General features: G+C 37.5%; 1 protein-coding gene across 5 annotated transcripts in view; it reads left to right on the top strand.

Moving 5' to 3' along the window:
• EcR (Ecdysone receptor) overlaps nucleotides 1–22,104 on the top strand; it is a 483,791-nt gene that overhangs the window by 384,290 nt on the left and 77,397 nt on the right. The window contains exon 1 of one of the 5 annotated variants that reach the window (XM_081740377.1): nucleotides 21,191–21,861. The exons of the other annotated variants lie outside the window; for them this stretch is intronic. Coding sequence (XP_081596503.1) covers nucleotides 21,645–21,861 — 217 coding nt within the window. The 5' untranslated portion in view covers nucleotides 21,191–21,644. Of the gene's footprint in view, nucleotides 1–21,190; nucleotides 21,862–22,104 lie in introns of those variants that run through there. 5 annotated transcript variants of the gene reach the window in all.

Here is a 22,104-nt window from a genome sequence, read left to right as displayed (position 1 = left end):
GGGTCCGGACCCAGTGGACCCTGCGTGATTGTGCCCCAATAGTACGCCATATGATATAACTATTTGCCCGAGAAAAAGTTATATTTGAGGGATCAAATTAACAGTTACCATTTGAAAAGTTTTGGTATCTGTCTCTTACTTTTTCTTCCAAAAGAGTTAGTTGATTTATTTTAGTCTTAGGTAGTAGTACGTTATCCTCCGAAATTCTGATGTTTCTTCGCCATAAAAGCAACACCACCCCCGTTTTCCCTACATTCACGCTTAAAATGTTTATTCTTGTAGACATTAGTGCTACTATTTTATACAAATTTTTAGTTGCTACTGGCTCAAATTATTTATTCCTCCCCCCCCCCTTCAACTTTTCCTGACACAAAATTTCAATCATAGACTTCGTGTCATTCCTCCAACTAGCTGTGGGCGCTTCTGGTGATACACTTATTATTTGTAGCATGTATAACAGTAATATATGTATATAGATAATTTTCTTTGCTGCGTCACTAAGTAATGAGATTAAATAAGCAAACTCATATTTTTATTCTGTACTTAAAAGTCTTAATTTGTAAGGGAGCCCAGTGCATGATGGGTAAAACCCAGAAGGTGTTTGTTTGCCCATTGTTTCTACATGTCGCAAGAGCTAACTGTCCACCCGGATTTTGCAGGTGAGTGAGTCATCGCTCTTCATTCGTCGAGCAGACTGCAAATCAGACAAAACTTCTCTCTCTCTCTCCCTCTCTCGTTCTTTCAGACTTTCCTTCATGCTGTATCGAAAAGTTGAGACATGACTAAATCCATATACTTTCACTCCAGTCCTACTCCTCAAACTTGTGCAAATTCAATATTGACGGTGAGTTGGAGTGTACAAAGCACGAAATTACTCATCTGTAAGTGGTTTCGAAAAAGATAGATTGGTGCGCCGAAAAAGACAGTGCAAGATCATTTCTGAATAACCTATTAAATTGGAAGAAAATTCATAGAATTTGACAAAGAACGATTGATAAGTAGCGAATCCAAAGTGTTTTTGCACCAAAGTCTCCCTGTTTTTTCGGGACCCCTTATGAGACATCTGTAAGTAAAATGTAGCTTTTGTAATTGGGTGACCGTGCTGCACGTATATAAATTAAGCAAGTAAGGGTTTATATAATATTCACAATGGTGTCGTCATACGAAAATTGTCTTTGAAGAGGCCTTATCTATAAGTTGTTCTAGAGGCGAGAATGGTTCGGTGGTAGTGTGTTCACTCCCTCCACATATTCATTCCACTAATGCTTTCACAGTCATTCACTTCAGGCTTAATGAGACGGATGATTAATTAAAGGGCTTAGCCGTGGGATATTAAATATTCCATATTATGATCAGGGGGGCGCGGTGGCTCAGTGGTAGAACGTTCACCTCCGGTGCTTGGAGTCCCTGGTTCGATCCCAGCTCGCGCCGTGTGGACTTCGTGGTGGACAAACACCGTGCTCGTGGGTTTTCTCGGGGTTCTCCCGTTTCCTCCCACTCTTCATTCCACCATTTCTTCATCTCGTATCATCACCGTCTCCTTTAGCCTAACCGGCAGTAAAACTTAAAGATTTCATTTTTTTTCATATTATGCTCATGTTAATGTTTTCAAGTAAATATTCCCATGTTTGAAGTAGCATTTAGTGATTTCTTCTTCTTTGAAAATTTTAAGTACGAACCCACTCCAATTTTAATGGCCGATGTACGGGGAACAATGGAAACTCACCTTTGCAGGTCATAGTAGAACAACATATAGCCTCGCTGCTAAAAAGGGACGTTAAACTCAAAGTCAACTCAACTCAGAGTAGAACAAGGAAAACTTGAAGAGGTCGATTATTTCGAGTATTTGGGAAGTATTTTGACGAAAGACGCTTACTGCACTAAAGAGGTCAGGTCAGGAATTGAAGTAGCCAAAGAACCATCTCTCTTAACCAGCAGGCTAAATATTGGACTTACGAAGAAGTTGGTCAAGTGCTGTATATGGAATATTGTACTGTATGGTTTAGAGACTTGAACACTACGGAAGTTAGAGAAGAAATATCTAGAGAGTTTCGAAATGTGATGTTGGAGGAAGATGGAGAAGATAAAATGGACAGAGAGAATAACAAATGAAGATGTTTCAAAAATATAGGAGAAAAGAGGACCTATTAGCCAGCATCCTTCGTAGGAAGGCCAATTGAATTGGACACATCTTGCGAAGAAATTGTCTTCTTTATACCGCCATTGAAGAAAAGACGGAAGGAAAGCGAGGAATAGGAAGAAGAAGAACACAGCTGATTGATGATTTAAAGAATAAAAAAAATAGTAATTTAAAGAGAAAGATGAAGATCGAGAAACGTGGAAGAAACATTACCAGGTCTAAACCTAAATGAATAAATAAATGAATAAGTTTTATTAGTCCCAGGATCTGCCAAAAGGCAGAATCCTTAATAATCTCGGATACAAAAAAAAAAAAAAAAAAAAAAAAAAAAAGTACACAAGAAGGTATTTCACATCTGTACTAAACAAGTCAGAGCGTACTTCAAACCAAGTTTGATCAAAATCGAATGAGGTTCCTAACAGTTTATACTGTCCTTATGATTTTTTAACCTTTTTTTTTCGTTTCTTTTAAATAAATGAAGGACAACAAAATATGTTTTCACCTTATTGTAAACCAAGATTGTTGCAATACCAACAATAAGAAAGTATCAAAAATTTCGAACTTAAGTTAGTTTATAAACACAAAAGGATTTCAGCTTGAAACAAGTCGAGAGCTATCAGTTCAGGAAAAGCTTTGGTCTCCCAAGATGGGGTTTTTGTTAGGCGATATTGTGGGCAACATTTCTCTTCCATCGCGGCTATTTCGGGCTTCTAGATCAAGAGTCCCTACCTCATAGTTCAACGAGGTTCGTCGTGGATGTATGTTAGCGTTGTGTCCTTTGGGTCAAGAGATATCGGTTCAAATCTCAGGTGGATGTTATTTGGTTCGGATCCACATCTCTTATAGTCTCGCTTTATTAGTTAGTTGTTTTGGAATTTAGCGTCCCTTTTTAGCAGCAAGGCTATTTGAGACGTGAACCTACAGCTTAAGGGCCTGCCATACTAAAAATAATACAAAATTTACCATTTTTATTTTGCTTGTTTTTCATAAATGAAAGTAAATAATGAAATGCAACTTACCACAATCATAGATAATGTTATTCTACAACAGAAAATATGAACCTGAAGATCTTTAGTGTTACTGTCCATAGAAATTACAGTGTTGCCACAATAACATTTCCCCCAAAAGCTAAATTAAGGCAGCGACTAAAGGAAACGAACCCAACTACATTTGATTACGTATCATGTTTTGATATCCAACGAACTATTATTTAATTTTAACAACTGTTTGTTAAAACTATTTTGTTTATTACAAACTAGATACAACTGTCATTTAAAAAGTAGTTCACAGGATTCCCAGACAACATGATACGTAATCAAATGCAATTGAGTGCATTCCTTCTAGTCGCTGCCTTAACTTAGGTTTTGGGAGAAATGTTATTCTAGCAACACTGTAATTTCTGTGGATGGCAACACTGAAAATTCTTCAGGTTTGTATTTTCTGTTGCAGTATAACATTATTTATGATTTTGGTAAGTTGCATTTTATTATCTCCTTTCACTTATGAAAAACAAGCAAAAGAAAAAAATGGTAAATTTTGTGTTATTTTTAGTAATGCAGTCTCTCAAAGTGGGATCCGAACCACATTAGCTCCCATTGGAAATCGATTCCGGATCTTCTACACCAAAGGCGCGTAAGTTAACCACATAACGAGGGATTTTTGCCTCACGTTTACTGTACCAAATGTGGAAAACATTTATCTTTGTCGGAAAGTTAATTCGGGATTGAGCGCTTCAAAGGCAACGTACTTACGGGAACATTTTCATCTTTAAAAATTATCTGGAACTTAGTGGAAATTCCCGAAGTTTCTTTGCTTAGTAAATAGCGTAGTAGTAGCAGTCCTTGAGCACACATGTAATGCATTTTTAAACATTCGTAAATAAAAGAAAATAACTTCTGTAAAAATGTGGAAATACATTTTATTTGTTTATTATCTTGTTTTCTTTCATAAGATTGTTGTTTCTCCCGATAAACTCTTGTCGGCGGCTGTTTATGGAGTAGTAGATACTTTACGAGTCGACTGATGCTATGATGAGAACGTATTGGCACGTGTATTTAGTTTGACTCCACGGTGTCGTCCCACTGTTGTTTTTTTCGACACGTGCTTAACATTTGTGAATGATTGGAAAAGCGCCTTTTAGACAAGGGACCTTTTTTAAAGGTGACAAGAGTCATCACGTCCTGCGGAGGACGGGGAACTGAGACAAATATGTTCTCTGTCTTTTTGACACGTGGCAGTTCCGAAGTTGAACAAAAGTGAAGGTTACAGGGTGTAATAGATATATATTTTTTTTTCGTTCGTTTCGAATTAAAAGATTGTGTGTGTGGCACTTTTTTGGTTCACAGATCGAGTTAAGAGCACGAAGAGTTGCGATGGGAAGAAATCAGAAAGTAATATGGCGAAGAAGAGAGTATTTAATTATTTTCAGGTCAATGGTACGGTGTATTGCATCATTAGGCTATGCATCATGTGGGAATATTCTCGCTCTCTCAGGTGTTTCATACGTCAAGTGGTTTTCCCTTTTTTTTTTTTTTTTTAAATGCGTGCTCGAAGAGATTAGATTCTTCGCTCTAACAGACCTAAAATTTAATAAAATTTACTTGATGCACATACAATGCTTTTTTTTTTTTTTAAACGATCTACTTACGTAGATTGGGGAGTGTCTGTATTATAGAAATCTTTCCCTTCCTTCTCCTAGAAACGGAATTTTCAAAATAGTGGAACATACAGTGTATCTGCTTATTTTTAATGAGCAGTTTACGTTATCGAGTTGCATCTTCCTAACTTGAAGGTCTCCTGAGATACTCTGTTTTTGGCATAAATTTTGAACTCCCTCTCCTTTTTAATGAGAATGACATAATGAAAACCGAGTTGAAGGTGGGTACTAACTATAATCAAAAATTCATTTCAAACGGTTCAGCCGTTTTCCCGTGATGCAATCACAAATAAAATCATTTGCATATATATATATATATATATATATATATATATATATATATATATATATATATATATATATATACGAGGTCTGTTCAAAAAGAAACTGAACTTTTGAAATAGCGCACCAACCGGCAGAGGGATTGCGCTGCGGCTGCTGAGCGCACCTAGTGGCAAGTTTAGACAATAAACTGCCATTCGCCTCATTTCATTATGACAGTCACCGAGCTATAGCCGCCAAAGTGAGGACGTGCACAAGCGGTTCGTCGGATTAATGATGCAGTTACAATGAAAGAGCTTAAACAAGAACATAATGTGTGTGAAATCCAAGTTTGGTTTCCCCATTATGCAGGCCTCTTCCTGCGCACAACATTCCTCAACTCAACCGCGCTAAAATGTCCTGGTACAACTGTTTGTTAACCATCTGATTCGAATTCATGATGGGCAATGCCTTTCCAATCAGAAACCAGAACCAACATCATATTCCTCTTTGACCGACATATTATTATTATTATTATTATTATTATTATTATTATTATTATTATTATTATTATTATGAGGAGGAGGAGGAGGAGGAGGAGGAGGAGGAGGAGACCGTGAACGAATTGAAAAGTAAGTGAAATGTCTGTCTAGATGTTTTGCCAAGTTTGTAGCAAAATTTCACACACATATACACGCTGTTCTTGAAACTCTTTTCATTGTCACTATATTGATATGATCATTAATCTGACGAACAACTTATGCAAGTCCATACTTCAGCGGCTATAGCTCGGCGAATAACGTTCATGGCGAAACGAGGCCTGTCTAAGCTGCCACTACATGTGCTCAGTGGTCACTGCGCGCTCCCTATTCCGGTTGGTGCGCTATTTTTGAGAAGTTCGGTTTCTTTTTTCAACAGACCTCGTATGTACATAAAACCAGATGACATTCACGTATTAAGTGCTTTGTGTATATTTATATTTGCCCGGTAATTATTTGTATGTCGTGGATAGAGAGAAAAATAAAACTGGAAGCTTTTAGACTGTAGTGGAAGAGCAGTAATCTGATATGGTTGGTTTACTCTATTAGTTAGCCGCTTACTGGTTCCTAGAATTCAGCTAAGTGCTGTTATTGCAAATCCATGTTTTTGTATATTTTAATATCTTTATTTATTTATTTTAGTAATAATTTCTGTTGAGACCATGGCCTAGCGTAATAATTTTCTTCAACGATCACACGATCTTTGTTTGCAAGTAGGTTTGGAGAGAAGTTCCTAATTAATTTATTTAATGAAACACATTCCGTGTACGTATGTGCATAACAGGAAATATAAAACTTGTTAATGCAAACTGAGGTAGTGGAGTTATTTGACAGCTAAAACGTATTTTATTGTTATGAAGTTCCGCTCCTAAAGCTTTTGATCAAAAGAGTCTAACTAAAACACACACACATACACACGCGTAGTAAATGAACGTGAAATTTACAAGGTAGCCAGCACTACAGTAATATTATACGAGGGGCGTCAAAAAATTCCCGGAATGATGTTGCCATTTGTGCTGTATCTTGTACAATGAATCTTGTACAGTCCAGTCCGTAGGTTACCTAAGGCACCTTCGGAACACACACAGTTCCTCCACCGCTCCAGCCATTGCTGGAAACACCGACAGAAGTTCTCGTTTGATATCTTCCGAAGTTCTCCGTCGTGTTGGTTTCGATGTCTTCTGTGATGACAAAACGGGTACCGACGCTGTTTTCCTTAAAGTATTGTCACCGTAAACTGATTTTAAGGTTAGTTTAAAGGGACAAGTTTTGCCGATAGATGTCACTACAGTCTTCGTATCTCTCTCATGTATTCTTTACCTTTCACGAAAATTCACGATTTCTCTTACAAATTTCAACCTAGAGGTTTCAAATTTTTTAGGGAGGGGACTTTATAACCTATCAAAGACAACAATCCGTGCCGATTTTTTTAAATTTAGAATTTTCTTCATTGTTAAAATGGTTTGTTTGTTGAAAGGGATATCCAAATCTTTAACAATATAACTGTTTCAACGGTGAAGAAAATTCTAAATAAGAAATCGGCACGGATTGTTGCCTTTGATAGTTCCTTCCCCAAAAATTTGAAGTCTCTAGGTTGAAATTTGTAAGATAAATTGTAAATTTTCGTGAAAGGTTAAAAAAAAAAAAAAAAAAAAAAAGATGAGAGATAAAAACTGTAGTGACATCTATTGACAAAACTTGTCCCTTTACACCAACCTTAGGGCTATCAAAGTAAGTATCTAAAGGAGATTTCCTCAATTTGCACATGAACTTGATGTTTTCGCGTTGCTCGAACTGCGACATTACATCAACTGATCACCACATACTCCTACGTTCAACTACACTACTCGTACACTGCCTGTTATGACCTGTTCACACTTGTCAAATTGATAGCTAGGTAATTCCGGGAAAGTTTTGACTGCTCCTCGTATATAATTGCAGAAATTATAAGAACACAGAGTTCGTATAAAGATGATGATCCGAATGTCTTGTTATCCTATTCATAACATCTTTTCAGGTCAGCAGTCTTTCGATTGACTTGACGTAGTTTTCCATTCTTCCCTATCCTGACCATTTCATTTCAATGTAGTGAAGTCGTGAAGCGCGGCATTCCTACTCGTACAGAAAGCAGATGACGATCATGCGCTCCGTGACTAGTAACCACAAATAGAACAGCTGAAAATCGTTTAAGAGTCTTCATCCCGGCGAAATTAAAATACCGCTAATTTTACAATAATTATGTGATATCTTCAAATAGATAAAAAGATAATTGTAATATGGAACAAGAGCGCCCTACACAATATTATTTTGCGTGAGGTACCGTTATCACAAGTCACCTAGTGGCTTTCCGTTTTCAGCTGTTTAGAAACGCGAAAATAAATGCCGATTTTCAAAATGGTTCGAAATCGAAAGCAGATAAGTGAGTCGTGATAACGGTTTCTCATGTAAAATAATATTGTCTAGGGCGCTTTTGTTCAACATTTCGATTATCTTTTATCTATTTGAAGATATCAGATAATTACTGTAAAATTAACGGTATTTTAATTTCGCCGGGATGAAGACTCTTAACGTTCAGTGCTACCAACTTACTAGAACAGAAATGGCGGGCTATTTAAAAGTTACGTTTTTTTAATGGAACATCCTTTATATAGAGGAATTTTTCATAAGCCAAACTCTTGAAAAGCAATCCATCAACACAAAGTATAAAACATAATTAATTGTGCCGTTTGAGTTATACATGCAATACTGTTAGCGTACTCATCTTTATAGAATATTCGAGGGAACTCGTAAAATTCGGATTCCACATTAAACTATAGAGGTTTGTTTTTATTCTCGATACTAAAATAAATAAATAAATAAATAAATAAATAAATAAATAAAAAGTTTCTAAACGAAATAATGTATGGAACACTACTTTTTAATTTTTTTAAAAAAAGTTTAGTTCTAGATAAATTACTTTATATCATAAAATGAGGGGGGTACGGTGACTCTGTGGTACAGCGCTTAATGCGTGGGGTCCCTGGCTCGATCCCCGCCTAAGTGAGATTGTGGTGGACAACATTGTGTCCGTTGGTTTTCTTGAGTACTCCCATTTCCTCCCACATCATCATCCCACCAATTCTTCCATCATTATTCACTTGCCTTACTCATCTGTTGTTCTTAGCTGGAAGTGCATAGACGTGGGACGTTAAACTGAAACATTTTCGTATCTCATAACCGTTTCCCCAATTAGTCGCTTTAGAATATTCCATCCTTGTGTAACTAAATTACGAGTAGGAGGATTATTTTTAAAGCTTTTACAACTTTCACGCAGGTGAAAAGTTAAAGATTTCATAACAACTACAGTGCAGTGTTTTAAGAACAGAGATAATATTTAGCAATGGCCACCATAATACAAGTATATTGTTAAACATTTTCAGCACTTTCTCTACATTTGTTTACGGTAAATAAATTGATTTCATACACAACAAAGTAGTAGTAGTAGTAGTATCAAAATAGTTCTGAACTAGATCAAGAAGCTATACTTTTGAAAATATGTTGCTATACACAATACACACAATGTTTTCTTTAGTTTTGGTAGCAATTGGAAATTTTTATGTCCCTGTTAATGCCTTCTGAATGGTTCACTTTTTTTTAAAACTTTACTTTTTCTTCGAATGAGGTTTATATTTAGCTGGGAGCAAGTTTTTCGGTAGCTCTCGATGTTGACCCACTTTTTAAAATCTTCATATCAAGCTGTCTATATATCTATACGCTTGTTTACTTTGCTTGAATACGTTCCCTTGAGGTTTTGCCGGCTGTAGCAAATATATTGTCAACACAACTGTATGACCTGCATTCCTATGTGCCCGGAGGACAAGTCTTGCCTGTCTTCTCTTGGACTTTTTTTTTTTTTTTTTGTACATCTTTTCTTGAACAAGAAGGCATATTTGCCTCTCGGAGGATGTCCATGGTTGGCCAGCAAAGCTTCTGGTTCTTGTGGATGTGCTATTCAGAAAAAGAAACAAGTTTTATTGAAATATTGTTCTCCCAATAAACTTTTTCTTGACCGTTCTCAACAAGTATCTATGTTGTTGCTTTTGTCGTGAAATTTACTTTTATTGGTGGGAGCTTTTACTTTTTGTTGTCACTCTTGTTTTGCCATTTGTCTTTTGGAGATTCTTTTATTGCCGTCTCTCGAAGGTTGTTTGGCTATTTTCAATAGAAACTGTGTCCAGTCCTTGAACGTGAAGACAGGAAAAAAAGAGTAATAAATATGACCATATAGCGGACCGATGTGAAAGCAGATTTTTTTTTTTTTTTGTGATCTTACAATGTGTGTGTATATATGCTTGTTACATTATATCTATGGCTTTATCACTTTTCACACGTCTTATTCGAAAGCTTTCAATTGGAAAGTCTCCTTTTGATGGTCTCACCAGAATGATACATTACATACTCGGATAGACATGCTTGGGTATGTGACAAATTGTCACAAACGGACTGTAACAACGAATACATAAAGTTCTGTGGTATTTTCTCCCGTGAATCCGTATTATCAGTACGTAATCCCGGGTTCGAATTCCGATGGGGGTACACAATTAGCGGTGTTCAGTGTACATTATGAGCTAATTTGAAGCTACGTGAATGAAGATGTAGCTAACTGCGGTGTGCTGACCGCGCATCACTTAATTAAGAGCAATCTGGCCGACCCATAGTCTTCCGTGTCCGTTAGTTTGCGTTGTTAGACGGGAACCAATATATAACATTGCGTAGTTGTATGAGTAGCGCTGCAGTGACTATATTGGTCACGAGACGAGATGAAACAGGATTTTCGTGACAAATCCGAAACAAGATAGAACTCTTCGAACAGAAACAAAAATATTTTTTAAGACGAGATAGCATTTTCACGACACTGTTTCGAGACGAAACAGTTTCAAATCTTGCCTCGTCGATAAGGCTTCTATCTTCCATCTGGGTGGCTTGAGTTTGAGCTAAGTTTGCACCCAAGATAAAATAGAGCTCTTCCAATAGGAGAATGTACAATTTCTTAGGCGAGACATTAACATATTTTCACGACGCTGTTTTCAAGATAAATAGCCTCAACTGTTATCTCAGAGCCAAGCGTAGTTTTGTCGTCGGCGGAGGCGGAAAATTTTTCTCAGTTTACCTTCGTTCCAATGTGGCTCAAAAGTACACGTACCGCTGTAAAATGGGATATATGGAAGAGTTGAGGGAGATAGCCGGAATGCAATCCCCTGCCTCCTTCTCAAATTTCGTATGTAGCTCCAACGTTTGTGCTGATTGGTATATAATGTCTGTAATAAAACTATACGTCGCTAAAATGTCTCGTAATGAAATATAGCGGGAGCACAGTGGCTCAGTGCTAAAGTGCTTATCAGTGGTGCGCGGGGAACTTGGTTCGATCCCCGGCCAAGCAAATTTCTGGTGGATAACAGGGATAAAAATGGATGTGAAAAGGTAGGGGGACGCATGACGTTATGCTGCCCCCCATGCCTATCTTTGTCCATTGTAATTTGTTTAGAAAGTGGGGGACGGCACAGATATTTTCTGGAAGTGGGGTAACGGCGTCTGCCCACGTTCACCCTCATTTTTACCCCCTGGTGGATAACATCTAGTCCGTAGGTTTTCTCGGGGTACTCTGATTTCCTTCCACATTCTCATTCCATCATTCATTTGCCTTAATCATTGTCTCCGTTAGCCTAACAGGAATAATCATTGGACGTTAAACTCAAAGATTTCGTTTCATTTCGTGTAATATTACAGAAGTCGCATTTAAAATGTACTATCCGTACTGAACTCCTCACAAAACTTCTATTAGCTTACTTTTCTGTTTGTTAGATTCAAATCCTAGAACTTAAATTTCAGGCACTTCCATACTATGTACGTACACTCGATCACAATGCAATATTTTTAAATAACTTTCATCTTAACTTACCAGATTACTCTAAAATTAATACATTAATAATTATGCGGAAATAAATTTCGAACGCCTGCTACTTATACAACCCGCATATGCATAGAAGTGTGGTTGGTTGCGGACAACTAGGCGTTTTGTTGATTTCGTAAGTTTGAATGTCTATCTTTTCGTAATAAGAGCAAGAAGACTATTGCCTTTACAATGTTATTTAAAAAATGTTGAATAATGACAAAAGTAAAACAATAAAAATTGCAAGCAATGCTTTTATGAAATGCATCAAAAAGATTTTTATGATGGGGTTGTTCAGTATCTTCCTGAGATTGACTGCTAAAGCTTTTGTGAGTATTAGGGAAGTGATTCGCTCAGGCCCAATGCTTTTACTCTTAGTCTGTTTTTCATTTTACCCAACAAAATATTCTTTGTAACACATTTCTTAAATAATTTTATCAAAACTTTTTTTAAATTTATATATTTATCCTGTCTGTCAGTCCGTCCATGCGCGAGACAAAATGTCAACTACTACTTGAATCATCAAATTTAATCAGAATGCAGAGGATCAAAAGTTAGGATTGGACTTCGTCCTTGGAGCCGATACTCAACCGGAAGTGATAGAAATATACCGTTTCCGGTTTCAATGTTGAACACTATAGACAAATAATGTCCATAGATAGTGAGAAGTGATTTTCTGCAATCGATTAAGCGTTCCAAGTATTCATTTCATCCCATTCTAACCTCTTTACTAAAACCGGAAGTGGTAGAAATTTACTACAACTTCCGGTTTCTATAATCTACACAGAGCAGAGAGATAGCGAGAAGCGGTTTCTTAGAATCGAGTTAGCGTTCTAAGAACAGGTACCCCATATTCAAACAGAAAGTAGCAGAAATCAACCACTTCCGGTTTTAGCGAAAAGCTGTATCAGATAGCGAGTTGTTTTCTGCAATCAGTTTGGCAGGATATATTGAGTTTCCACTCTGTTTTTTCTTAAACCGGAAGTAGTGGAAATCTACTACCACTTCCTATTTCAATGTTAAAAATGTTAAGCCATACAAATTAAATTCCGACACGTGGTGTGCACGTGGCACTTCTACTTGTTCAAAAAGTAAATTGCTGCAGACGCTTTGTCTATTTCATGAGTAGCGTACTAGTATGTAATACTTAAATTACCTTCTGATCTGGTTTTGTTTGTGGAAAAATAACGAAAATGCATCTTTTGTGTAGACTGACAATGAAGTATGCTCTTTCCCTTCGAGTTCTATTAATTTCACTGGGGTGTGTGCGTTGTTCTTTGTAAGCCATTTTATTAGCCTCTGGAAACAGCAACATATATATTTTGATAAAAACAGGTGGTAGTTTCTTGGAAGTATTAACATATTCACAAGAATTTTGAAGGATTCCATTATGGTATTAGCGGTTCCCTAATGGCCATCTTTCCCTTTTTAGGCCAAGCAAAAAAAAAAAAAAAAAAAAAAAAGTTCCCTTCAGCTTTCCGGGTAGGCATTACATGTGCCATTCCCTCGCTGGGGTTAGTTGTCCTATAATTTCATATTTTTTTTTTCTTCCTGGGAAGTCATTAGTTCGATCCAGGTGCTATGGTAACTACCACAGACAAATGGTGTGGTGCAGGTGTACCCTCGAAATGAATTCTGGGATGTCGATAATTCTGTAATACATAATTGTTGGGGACAGAACGGTGGAGTGGTGAGATTCTGACCCAGCAGGAAAATCGCTTTTAGGTATCTTAAGTGTTGAACATTTTTTTCATGCTAGTTGTTCATAAAAATGGCTGATAATCAAAAAACCAGCTGATTAAAGGTCCTATTATGTACACAATTTCGAAAGTATAGCCACTAAAACAGAAATTTGAATTAGTTTGCATAAAATGTATAACATTAAATATTGAATCCTCTCTCTTAGTCTTCAAATACGCCTAGTTACATTAGTTTTTGGGGGAAAGGGGATTGAATGATTTTGAGTTCAGTGTTTCTTTTAGCATCGAGGATATTTAAGGCCTGGACCTATGGCTTAAGAGTCTTCATCCCGGCGAAATTAAAATACCGCTAATTTTACAGTAATTATGTGATATCTTCAAATAGATAAAAGATAATCGAAATGTGGAACAAGAGCGCCCTAGACATCATTTTAGATGAGATACCGTAACCACGACTCAGTTATCTGCTTTCGATTTCGAGCCATTTTGAAAATCGGCATTTATTTTCGCGTTTCTAAACTGCTGAAAACGGAAAGCCACTAGGTGACTCGTAATAACGGTACCTCAAGCAAAATAATATTGTCTAGGGTCCACATTTCAATTATCTTTTATCTATTTGAAGATATCACACAATTACTGTAAAATTAGCGGTATTTTAATTTCGCCGGGATGAGGACTCTTAACGTGGGGTGCAAATTGCATTAGCTTTCACTTAACCAGAATCACTACCATGGGCACACCCACTGGGGGTCCCCTTGTTTCGCACGTGCCCCCAAAACTTCGTAATTCTTTTTAATATTTGTGTTTTGTCTGCACCAAAGACGCATTCAAGGGTGCTCATCTCGTCCGGTCTTTTAAATAAAGTTATACTTGCGTTAGCACAAAAATTATTGATGTTTTCTAAACACTTGATCTCACTCAACCTCTGAATTCTTCTGCTATCTTTTTTTTTTTTTCCCTGGAGGTGAAAGTACCTGCTGGGTACCATCGTTTTTCGTGTTTAGAATATCACCAATTCAATACTGCATAGACGTAGTCTTTAGTTTTGGACCCCTCCAACAAAAATTTCTATATGCTCTTCATCGGATTTTAGGAATTAGATTCCTGGACTTTCGACATCTATGGCTGCCATGTTACCCCGTTACGTATGAGGTATGGTGTTCCTCGGCGATTACACTATCCGAGGAAGGGGAAGAAAGGAAGCGGCCTGGGACCTATATGTTGGGTATCATCCCAGCATTTGACTGGTGTGAATGAGGAAACCCTCACGCAAAATGGCTGACCTGAAAAAGTCTTCGACCGAGTGTCCCGACAGGGAATCGAACCTTGGATTGTTCACATCAGAGGTGAGAACGTTAGCGACTACACTACGCGGGGCTACTTGCACAGTTCTAAAATGGTGTTACAACCTAGAAGAGGCTATCCTCGGCAAGTCTGCACTTGGTTGGGTGGAGTGGTAATCGCATCTCCTATCAATATTTCTCTGGGTTTTTAGTCTGTAGCTCATGTCTTGATTGAAGTAATTGTATATCCCATTGCATGACTTAATACGAAATGTTTTATCTTCCACCGAGGATCGAATCTGGACGCGCGAATGAATACATAATAAATTGTGGTGTTGCTTAAATAACACATCTTGACTTCAAGTAGGTAATACATGGTCAGCGCATCGATTTCCAATGCTGTTGTGTCTGGATTTTGGTATTCAAGTTTTCAGTTGCCTCATTACCGAAAATTCTGCGCCTCTTTTGAGAACTGAATACAGAACTTCGGATGTTAAGGGTGTGCTTGCGTACCATTGAGCCGCATGGAAGTTTACCTTGCGTCTGTAATATGTACTAATCTTATCGACCTATAATGTGAATGGAAGTAGAAAAACAATTTATTCTATGCTGCATCCACCCTGTGGGAATTTTCTGTGCTGGCACAAGCCTTGACATGCATTTGGAAGAAATGCTGAACTATATAGATGCATACAAAGATGTCGTGTAAAAATAGCAGGTGGTATTTTGGCCTGCATTCCCCCACCCCCAATTTCGAAGAAGCGTCGTGTGTTGATTTTTCAGTTCTCCCGTTGGGTATATCCCCTTTATCAAGGAAATAATCAACATTGTTCAGCAATTTTCGCCTCCTGAGAGTTGGTTCGTCAGGAATGTTTAAAATGTTTCCCCAATTTTTTTTCAAGGTATTGAGTCTTCTTCCCAGAGGGCAAATCGTCCAGCAAGGGTTGCGGAAGTTGAATTGCGCTATCGACAGCGTTGCCATATCTATTTTTAAAGAAAACAGTATTTGCGATGTCCTGCATCAAAAGATGATTAGCTCAGTGTAATTCTCAATTCATCATGTCAAGACCTGCCTGTAGTGTGGGAGAGAGAGGAGGATTGTAATAAGTGATGTATCTTTTAGTGTTCCACAGTTATGTTCTTTACGCTGAAGAAGGACAGATTAGAATAAATTAAAGTAAATTAAGCTAAGGTGGAATAGAGGTAATAAGAGGAAATGGAAGAACCCTGGACACCATGTCCAAACAAGTCGCCGAATCAGGGTGACCGTTCTGTCACTGGCACACTGAGCCAGCACGAACATTGATAAACTTTTGTTGAAATTTTGAAAATTAACCTTTTTCCTTCCAGTTTACTGTTAAAACAGTAATTATGACAGTTTACTAAATGACATGCAAGTTAATATTTATTTACTTATTTAACGAAGCCATGAAGTTACATTCACGAGACGAAAGTAGAGACACTCTCATCTCGAAATGAACGGTTAAAATTTGATTTTGAGTGAAAAAACTTGGAATCGCGATAGATCAGTAGTAGAATGTTGAATTTTGCAGGTACATTTCCGAAACTAAACTACTTACCTACATACTGTTCAGTGATCCGATCCCAACAAATTCCACCTAATAACTCAATGTCACCGAAGAGCTCATCCGTGGCTAAGCGGTTAGCGTACGCACCTTTGGCGTGGGAGACCCGGGTTCGATTCCCGGCGTGGGTTCATGTGGTTTGGATTCCACGTTAATCAGTAGGTCCCGTCTCATATAGCCTCACTGCTGAAAGGGACGTTAAACTCAAAATCAACTGAACTCAAATTTCACCAAAAAAAAAATAGCGCTTACCATTGTCTTTCCCCGAGCTGCTCATAGGCGAGGAGGCTTAACCAACTCCCTTTTCCTCCCACTTCATCAATCCACCAATTCTTCCATCATCATCATTCACTTGTTTTGATCATCGTCTCCCTTAGACTAAAGAGCATATTCGCGGGACGTTAAACTGAAAGATTTCATGTCATTTTAATACTCTTCGACGAAGGAGAACGGGTTGTGAATCCCCTGTAGAAAATCGTGTGGTTCCCATGTCACGTTAAAACAGTAGGTTCACGTCTCATATAGCCTCACTGCTAAAGGGGACGCTAAACTCCAATCCTACCGACTGACCAATGTTTCATACTCAATTACAGTATCTTAAATCATCTCTGTGTTCTGCATATCAGAACATTGTATCAAATAACCCGTTCTCACAACTTTCCCTTTAGGTCCTTGTTAGTTTCATTTTATTACTGGTTGCTATCCTTTGTACCCTAAACTTTGAGTTAGCTACCCTTGTTAGCGTGTGAAGGTATTTTTATACGCGTTGTGTTGAAGGATTGTGGCGTATAGTTTCCTTGTGAAATCCCCAAAACTGTCAATACATGTTGGTCCACTGTGAGTTATTGAGGACAAGAGATTTTGAAACGTGTTATTTTGAGGTCCTTTTTTTCTCTCCTTTCTTCTTTCTTTTCCCCGTTTTCTTGCTTTCTGGAACAACAGTCATTCAAGTCTTCTGGGGACTTCCTTCGTTCCACTGGCAAAGGGCCTGCCTGATTAGCGGTCAGGGGAAAATCTCATCCGTTTTCGTGTTTAAAGGGAGAAAAAGAAAATAAGACCATGAAAAGCTGTCCTAGCATTTTGTAGCCGTAGAGGGTGGAGAGAAGAAAGGGTTAGGAGAACCAGGAGGGCTGTAAACAACTCTTGTTTGTGTAAAGGGGAAGAAAATCACAGTTTTTAGTGTGTTACTGTGGAACTAGTTCTTGGAATCACCGAACTGAAATTCACGGTTGTTTTTAAAATTATTATTCCACGTCTAAACGTTTGATTTACAGCACAAAATTTTAGCTTACCTTTACGGCTAATTTTCATTGAAACTAGAATTGCAACATGTGTCATTAAATCTTATTGATTTTGTAAAAGCGATTAACCCAATGAGTTCTAAGATTTTAAAGTGAAAAGCTGATATTTTTTAGGAGGTACTACATAATCAACAATATTAGTTGCTGATGATGTGTAGTATACGTTGATATTTTTACGTTTGTAAATGTGAAAAAAAAGAGAAATCTTTCAGTTTAACGTCCCACGATTATGCCCGTTAGACTAAAGGAGACGATGATTAAGGAAAGTGAATGATAATGGGAGTATTGGTGGAATAAGAAGGTGGGAGGAAACGGGAGTACCCCGAGAAAACACGGACACTATGTTGTCCAGCACAAACTTACTTAGCCAGGAACCGAGCCAGGGACTTCACACACCAGAGTTAAGACACCGTGCTCCCGCTATACTAAAAGTACAAGTCTCACTGCCTGACTCTATTAATCTATATACAAAATATTCGCGAATAGCGTGCTCTACTTTGATGTTTGTGATGGTATTTTCCGATGGCAGTGCATCTCTATCATTATTTAGTATTGAACAATATAATGAATTTATCATATATCTAATCTCTAATGATGGAGTAAATTCGTGTACCAGTAGTATATCAATTTACATTACTTCCATGAAATAAATAATTCCATATTAGACTAAACATTTACAGTGATTGTATAAAAGCATGTGTACTACATTATGAAAGACTTCTGCAGTTCGATTAATAAAGTACGATTGCAATAGAATGAGTGAATTAAAGTGGAATAAAAGCACGAAAGAAATCGTCGAAAAGCGTGGTGAACGTTGAGCTTGGCCTTTGAAGGTATTGGTGATGGTGGTTAGATGGTGATCTGAACGGGTGGACGGAACTGGTTCCTTTCCAACCAAACATCTGTCCCGCACCTACCGACATTTGATCCACATTTAAGTGGAATTGGGTTAGGTTATTTTTGAGAAAGGATTCGACAGATTTTGCATCAAATTTCGTTTAAATTACTCGCGCTGTTCTTTTGATGAGTTGTTTGAAGTTAATGGAATTATTTAAGGGCATAACTGGTCTCTGCTTTTCTAGTTACTAATCAGTTAACAATATTATATTTTAGACTTAGTACTAGCCTGATAATTTTTTCTAGACAATGTTTAGTATTAAGTAATCGTACTCCAACCAAGAGACACAAATTTTAACATTGCTAAACAGTATTTCAAAATGTAAATAAGTCTTGTTTGATACAATTTCATGGCAGTCTGCTTTCTTGGTTTGTTGACTGAATTTTCTGCTGTATCGATCTTAACACACTAAGTAAACAAGAGTACCTTATTGGAGTGTGCAGGTGAATGTATCTACGTGTAATAAAGTAATTACTAAAGGGCATAATCGTGGGACGTTAAACTGAAAGATTTCATTTTTCTTTTCTTCAATCCGTTTGCATAATTTTCAATTTTTCGTATAGTAGGACCCATTTTGTTGATTCGTACAGAAAGGAACTGGTCCACTTCTGTTTTACAGCAGTCCTCAGGTTCGATTCCCGATGGGGGGATCCTCAAAAATTTGAAGGTTACGGTGGTCTTGGTTCTGTCTTAACCTGTAGGTTTATGTCGCATGTGTCCTTGGTGCTAAAAGGGACTCTAAATTCTAACCCAACAAACTTCCGATTTACTGCCTTTCGCGAAATAAAATTGAACCACTTGTCATCACCAAAGGAGTGGAGGGGAGAGTACGGTGATATTTCATGGAGACTCCCTTCTGGTTTAAATATACCTTTTCTCTTGGTTCTAATGTTTTTAATAATCATACACTTAATATCAGTCCACCCTCCTTTAGTACACTGGATAATATTGTATTTTTGAGGGTTTTTTTTTTTCACATCCCAAATTCTGACTTTTAGCGTAAAGGACATGATGAGAATAAATGGTGAATGTACACTACATTATATCCGTGCATGACGTGAAGGGAAAAATGGCCATAGATGCCGACAGCCCAGAAATCTAAAATCTAATCCTAATTCTATATCCGTGCCTGTTCGGATTTCGAACCCGAGACAGAGAAATTCGCAATCGCCAGCTTTAGACCGTTCACCACACTAACCTGCTTACATAACAAACGTGAAAGACGAAACTAATTATTTCATCCCCCCCTCCCTCACTATCGAGGTTCCGTAGAAATGAAACATAGATCTATAGTCAATCGCAAGATGCAAAGCAAAAATCCAGCGGTAAATTTCTGATATGTAGGGTTTGGTTTCTAGGTTCAACCCCACGTAATGTTTCTGTTAGATGTTACTGTAGGTTTTCTCAGGGTACTCCCTTGTCCTTGATATTAATATCATATGACAATTCTTTCATATTATTGACTTAATTTAGTTTCCTTGCTTTAGTCTCCAAACCATAAGCAGGAATAAAGCTGTATATAGTTATGGAGAAAAGATATTTGTCCCTTTTATAGGTATAATATTAGACAGGACCATATGTAAGGGCGCCGATCCTGGGACCCCGGGCCCCTCAAAGCTCATGTGGGCCCTCCTATTGTATTTATGAATATATAATATTTGGCATAATTTGAATGCATTTTGTCTTAAAATTCTCATATATATATATATATATATATATATATATATATATATATATATATATATATATATATATATATATATATATATATATATATATATATATATATACATATCTTCTACATCTGAATGGACCCCCCCCCCAAATTTACAGAGAAATCTGCGCCCTTGACCATCTGGCTTGGTTGTAAGAGCCTTTCATTTTTTTAAGCACCGATACTGTATGACATGTAAACCTACAGTTTATGATGATAAAACGTAATGCGTTCAAATTTCAAGTCTTTCTTTCTAATCAGTACTCGAACCCGAGACCCTATATACCAAAAGCGCGTGCGCAAGCGCTAGCTCCTAGACAAGGGGGTCGGGAAGGGTACAGGACCCTTTAAATTTAGAAAACTACATTCTGAACAAATTTTCAGACTACTTACATTAGTTTCCCTTTCGAGTTAGCAATGTCACTTGATTAGAAGTAATTGCTGGTAACTCCTTTAAAAAAAAATACTTTTTAAAACTTATTTTTATATATGAAATATACTCTAAGTAAATGGAATTACTAACAAAAGCCTGGTACAGTTTCTGCATACTTATATGCTATATATTGAGAAGTTCACAAAAGGCACGAACTGGTTCGGCAACTTGAAAATTATCACGGAGAGCTTAAATAGTAATTATGGAGAGAAGGTTAAGGATAGCATTGTATATTCGGGGTCTTCAACATTTAACATTTTTTTGATAAAAAATACAAGTTTTTGTTGTTGAGAATTTCGCTAAATTACACTTACAAGGTGAATGGGAAACTGGGAAAGTGTGTTGAACCCATCTGGATGATTACTTTGGTCACGCTTCGCAGTTTCGGTAGAGGATCTAGCAAGAACTGTCCACAAATTATGATAACTTTTTTGCTTACTAAGTTCCTTGTTCTTACCATGGTGGAGTAGGTTTTTCTTCTTTTCATATGGTTTGATATGACATATGATATTTTGCCTTTTGCCCACCTGTGGTATGAGAAGATGGTGATATTGGTTTAGATGCTTGGTAAAGATCTTTGGTCTTTTTAAAACTTTATTTCCAATCCTTGTATTTGGTATTCCAGACTTGAGGATATATCGTCGCTGTGGTATGATAAAGGGGGAGAAGGGAGGTGTGTGGCTGCAAAAGGCAAGGTACTTTCACTGTCGGGGCAGGGACCTCCTTGCGTCATCATTTACCAACCAGGTTCTCTTGGCTAGTTGGCAGGGATTGGCTATTGCTGTTGCTGCTGCAAGTTCTTGTCTTGAGGTTCGAGAATTGTCGGCAAGAATCGGTTGCGGCCGAGTGGGTTTGTTGTGGAAACGAAGGAGGTAAAGTAAAGACGAAGAAGTTGGAAGAAGGGGGGATTGACATTGAAAAAGTTCTACGACAGTGAAAGTGGAAGGTACAGATCGTGTTGTTCGCTGTGAAATATTAGTTGTTTTGACCGTATTTTGCTTGAACATTGTGCATTGGCTTTTGGAAAATTGACTTCGTCCATCGAAATGTAACGTGACAACTTTGTAACCGAGTTTCTGTGGTGAATTATTGTTCTTCGGGAGTGGCAGTGAGACCATAGTATTGTCGATAACCATTAGATTTCTCTCTTGGATACGCTAGTGTTTATTGGTGTTGGTGAAGTGCTTTGGAATTGTTTCGGTACATGAGGTACACCATGCAAATGGGTGACGAGGGCTCACTGGAGGTGTCGTCATCATCACCTGCTGTAACTGGAGTTAGCCCTGTACCCTCTTTGGCATCTTCTGATATTGGCGAAGTGGATCTCGAATTTTGGGACTTGGACCTGAATGCGCAGCACTCCAGCCCAAATAGGGGAAGAGGAGGCGGCGCCAGTTCCGAGTCAAGTGGTTCAGTTTCAGGTAGATAAAACATCTATTTCAGAATTAATCATTTTGTTAAAAGTGTTCGTTTTAATTATTAAATATATCAGTTGCCGGTTGTAATCTAATAGTTTGAATGTCGGTAGGTACTACAATGATTTAGATGTGTTAACAAATACTTTACGACTATTTCTGTTTTAACATATTGATGTTGCGTGAAAATGTTTGAAATATGTGCGGTGTCTGTTTAAAACACAAAACCATTCAAAATAATGTCAAAAA

This window comes from Thermobia domestica, chromosome 15 (genome assembly GCF_964235325.1).
Source record: "Thermobia domestica chromosome 15, izTheDome1.hap1.1, whole genome shotgun sequence".
Classification (NCBI taxonomy): domain Eukaryota; kingdom Metazoa; phylum Arthropoda; class Insecta; order Zygentoma; family Lepismatidae; genus Thermobia; species Thermobia domestica.
Note: the sequence above shows the minus strand (reverse complement) of the source record. Positions and strands in the feature narration are given on the sequence as shown.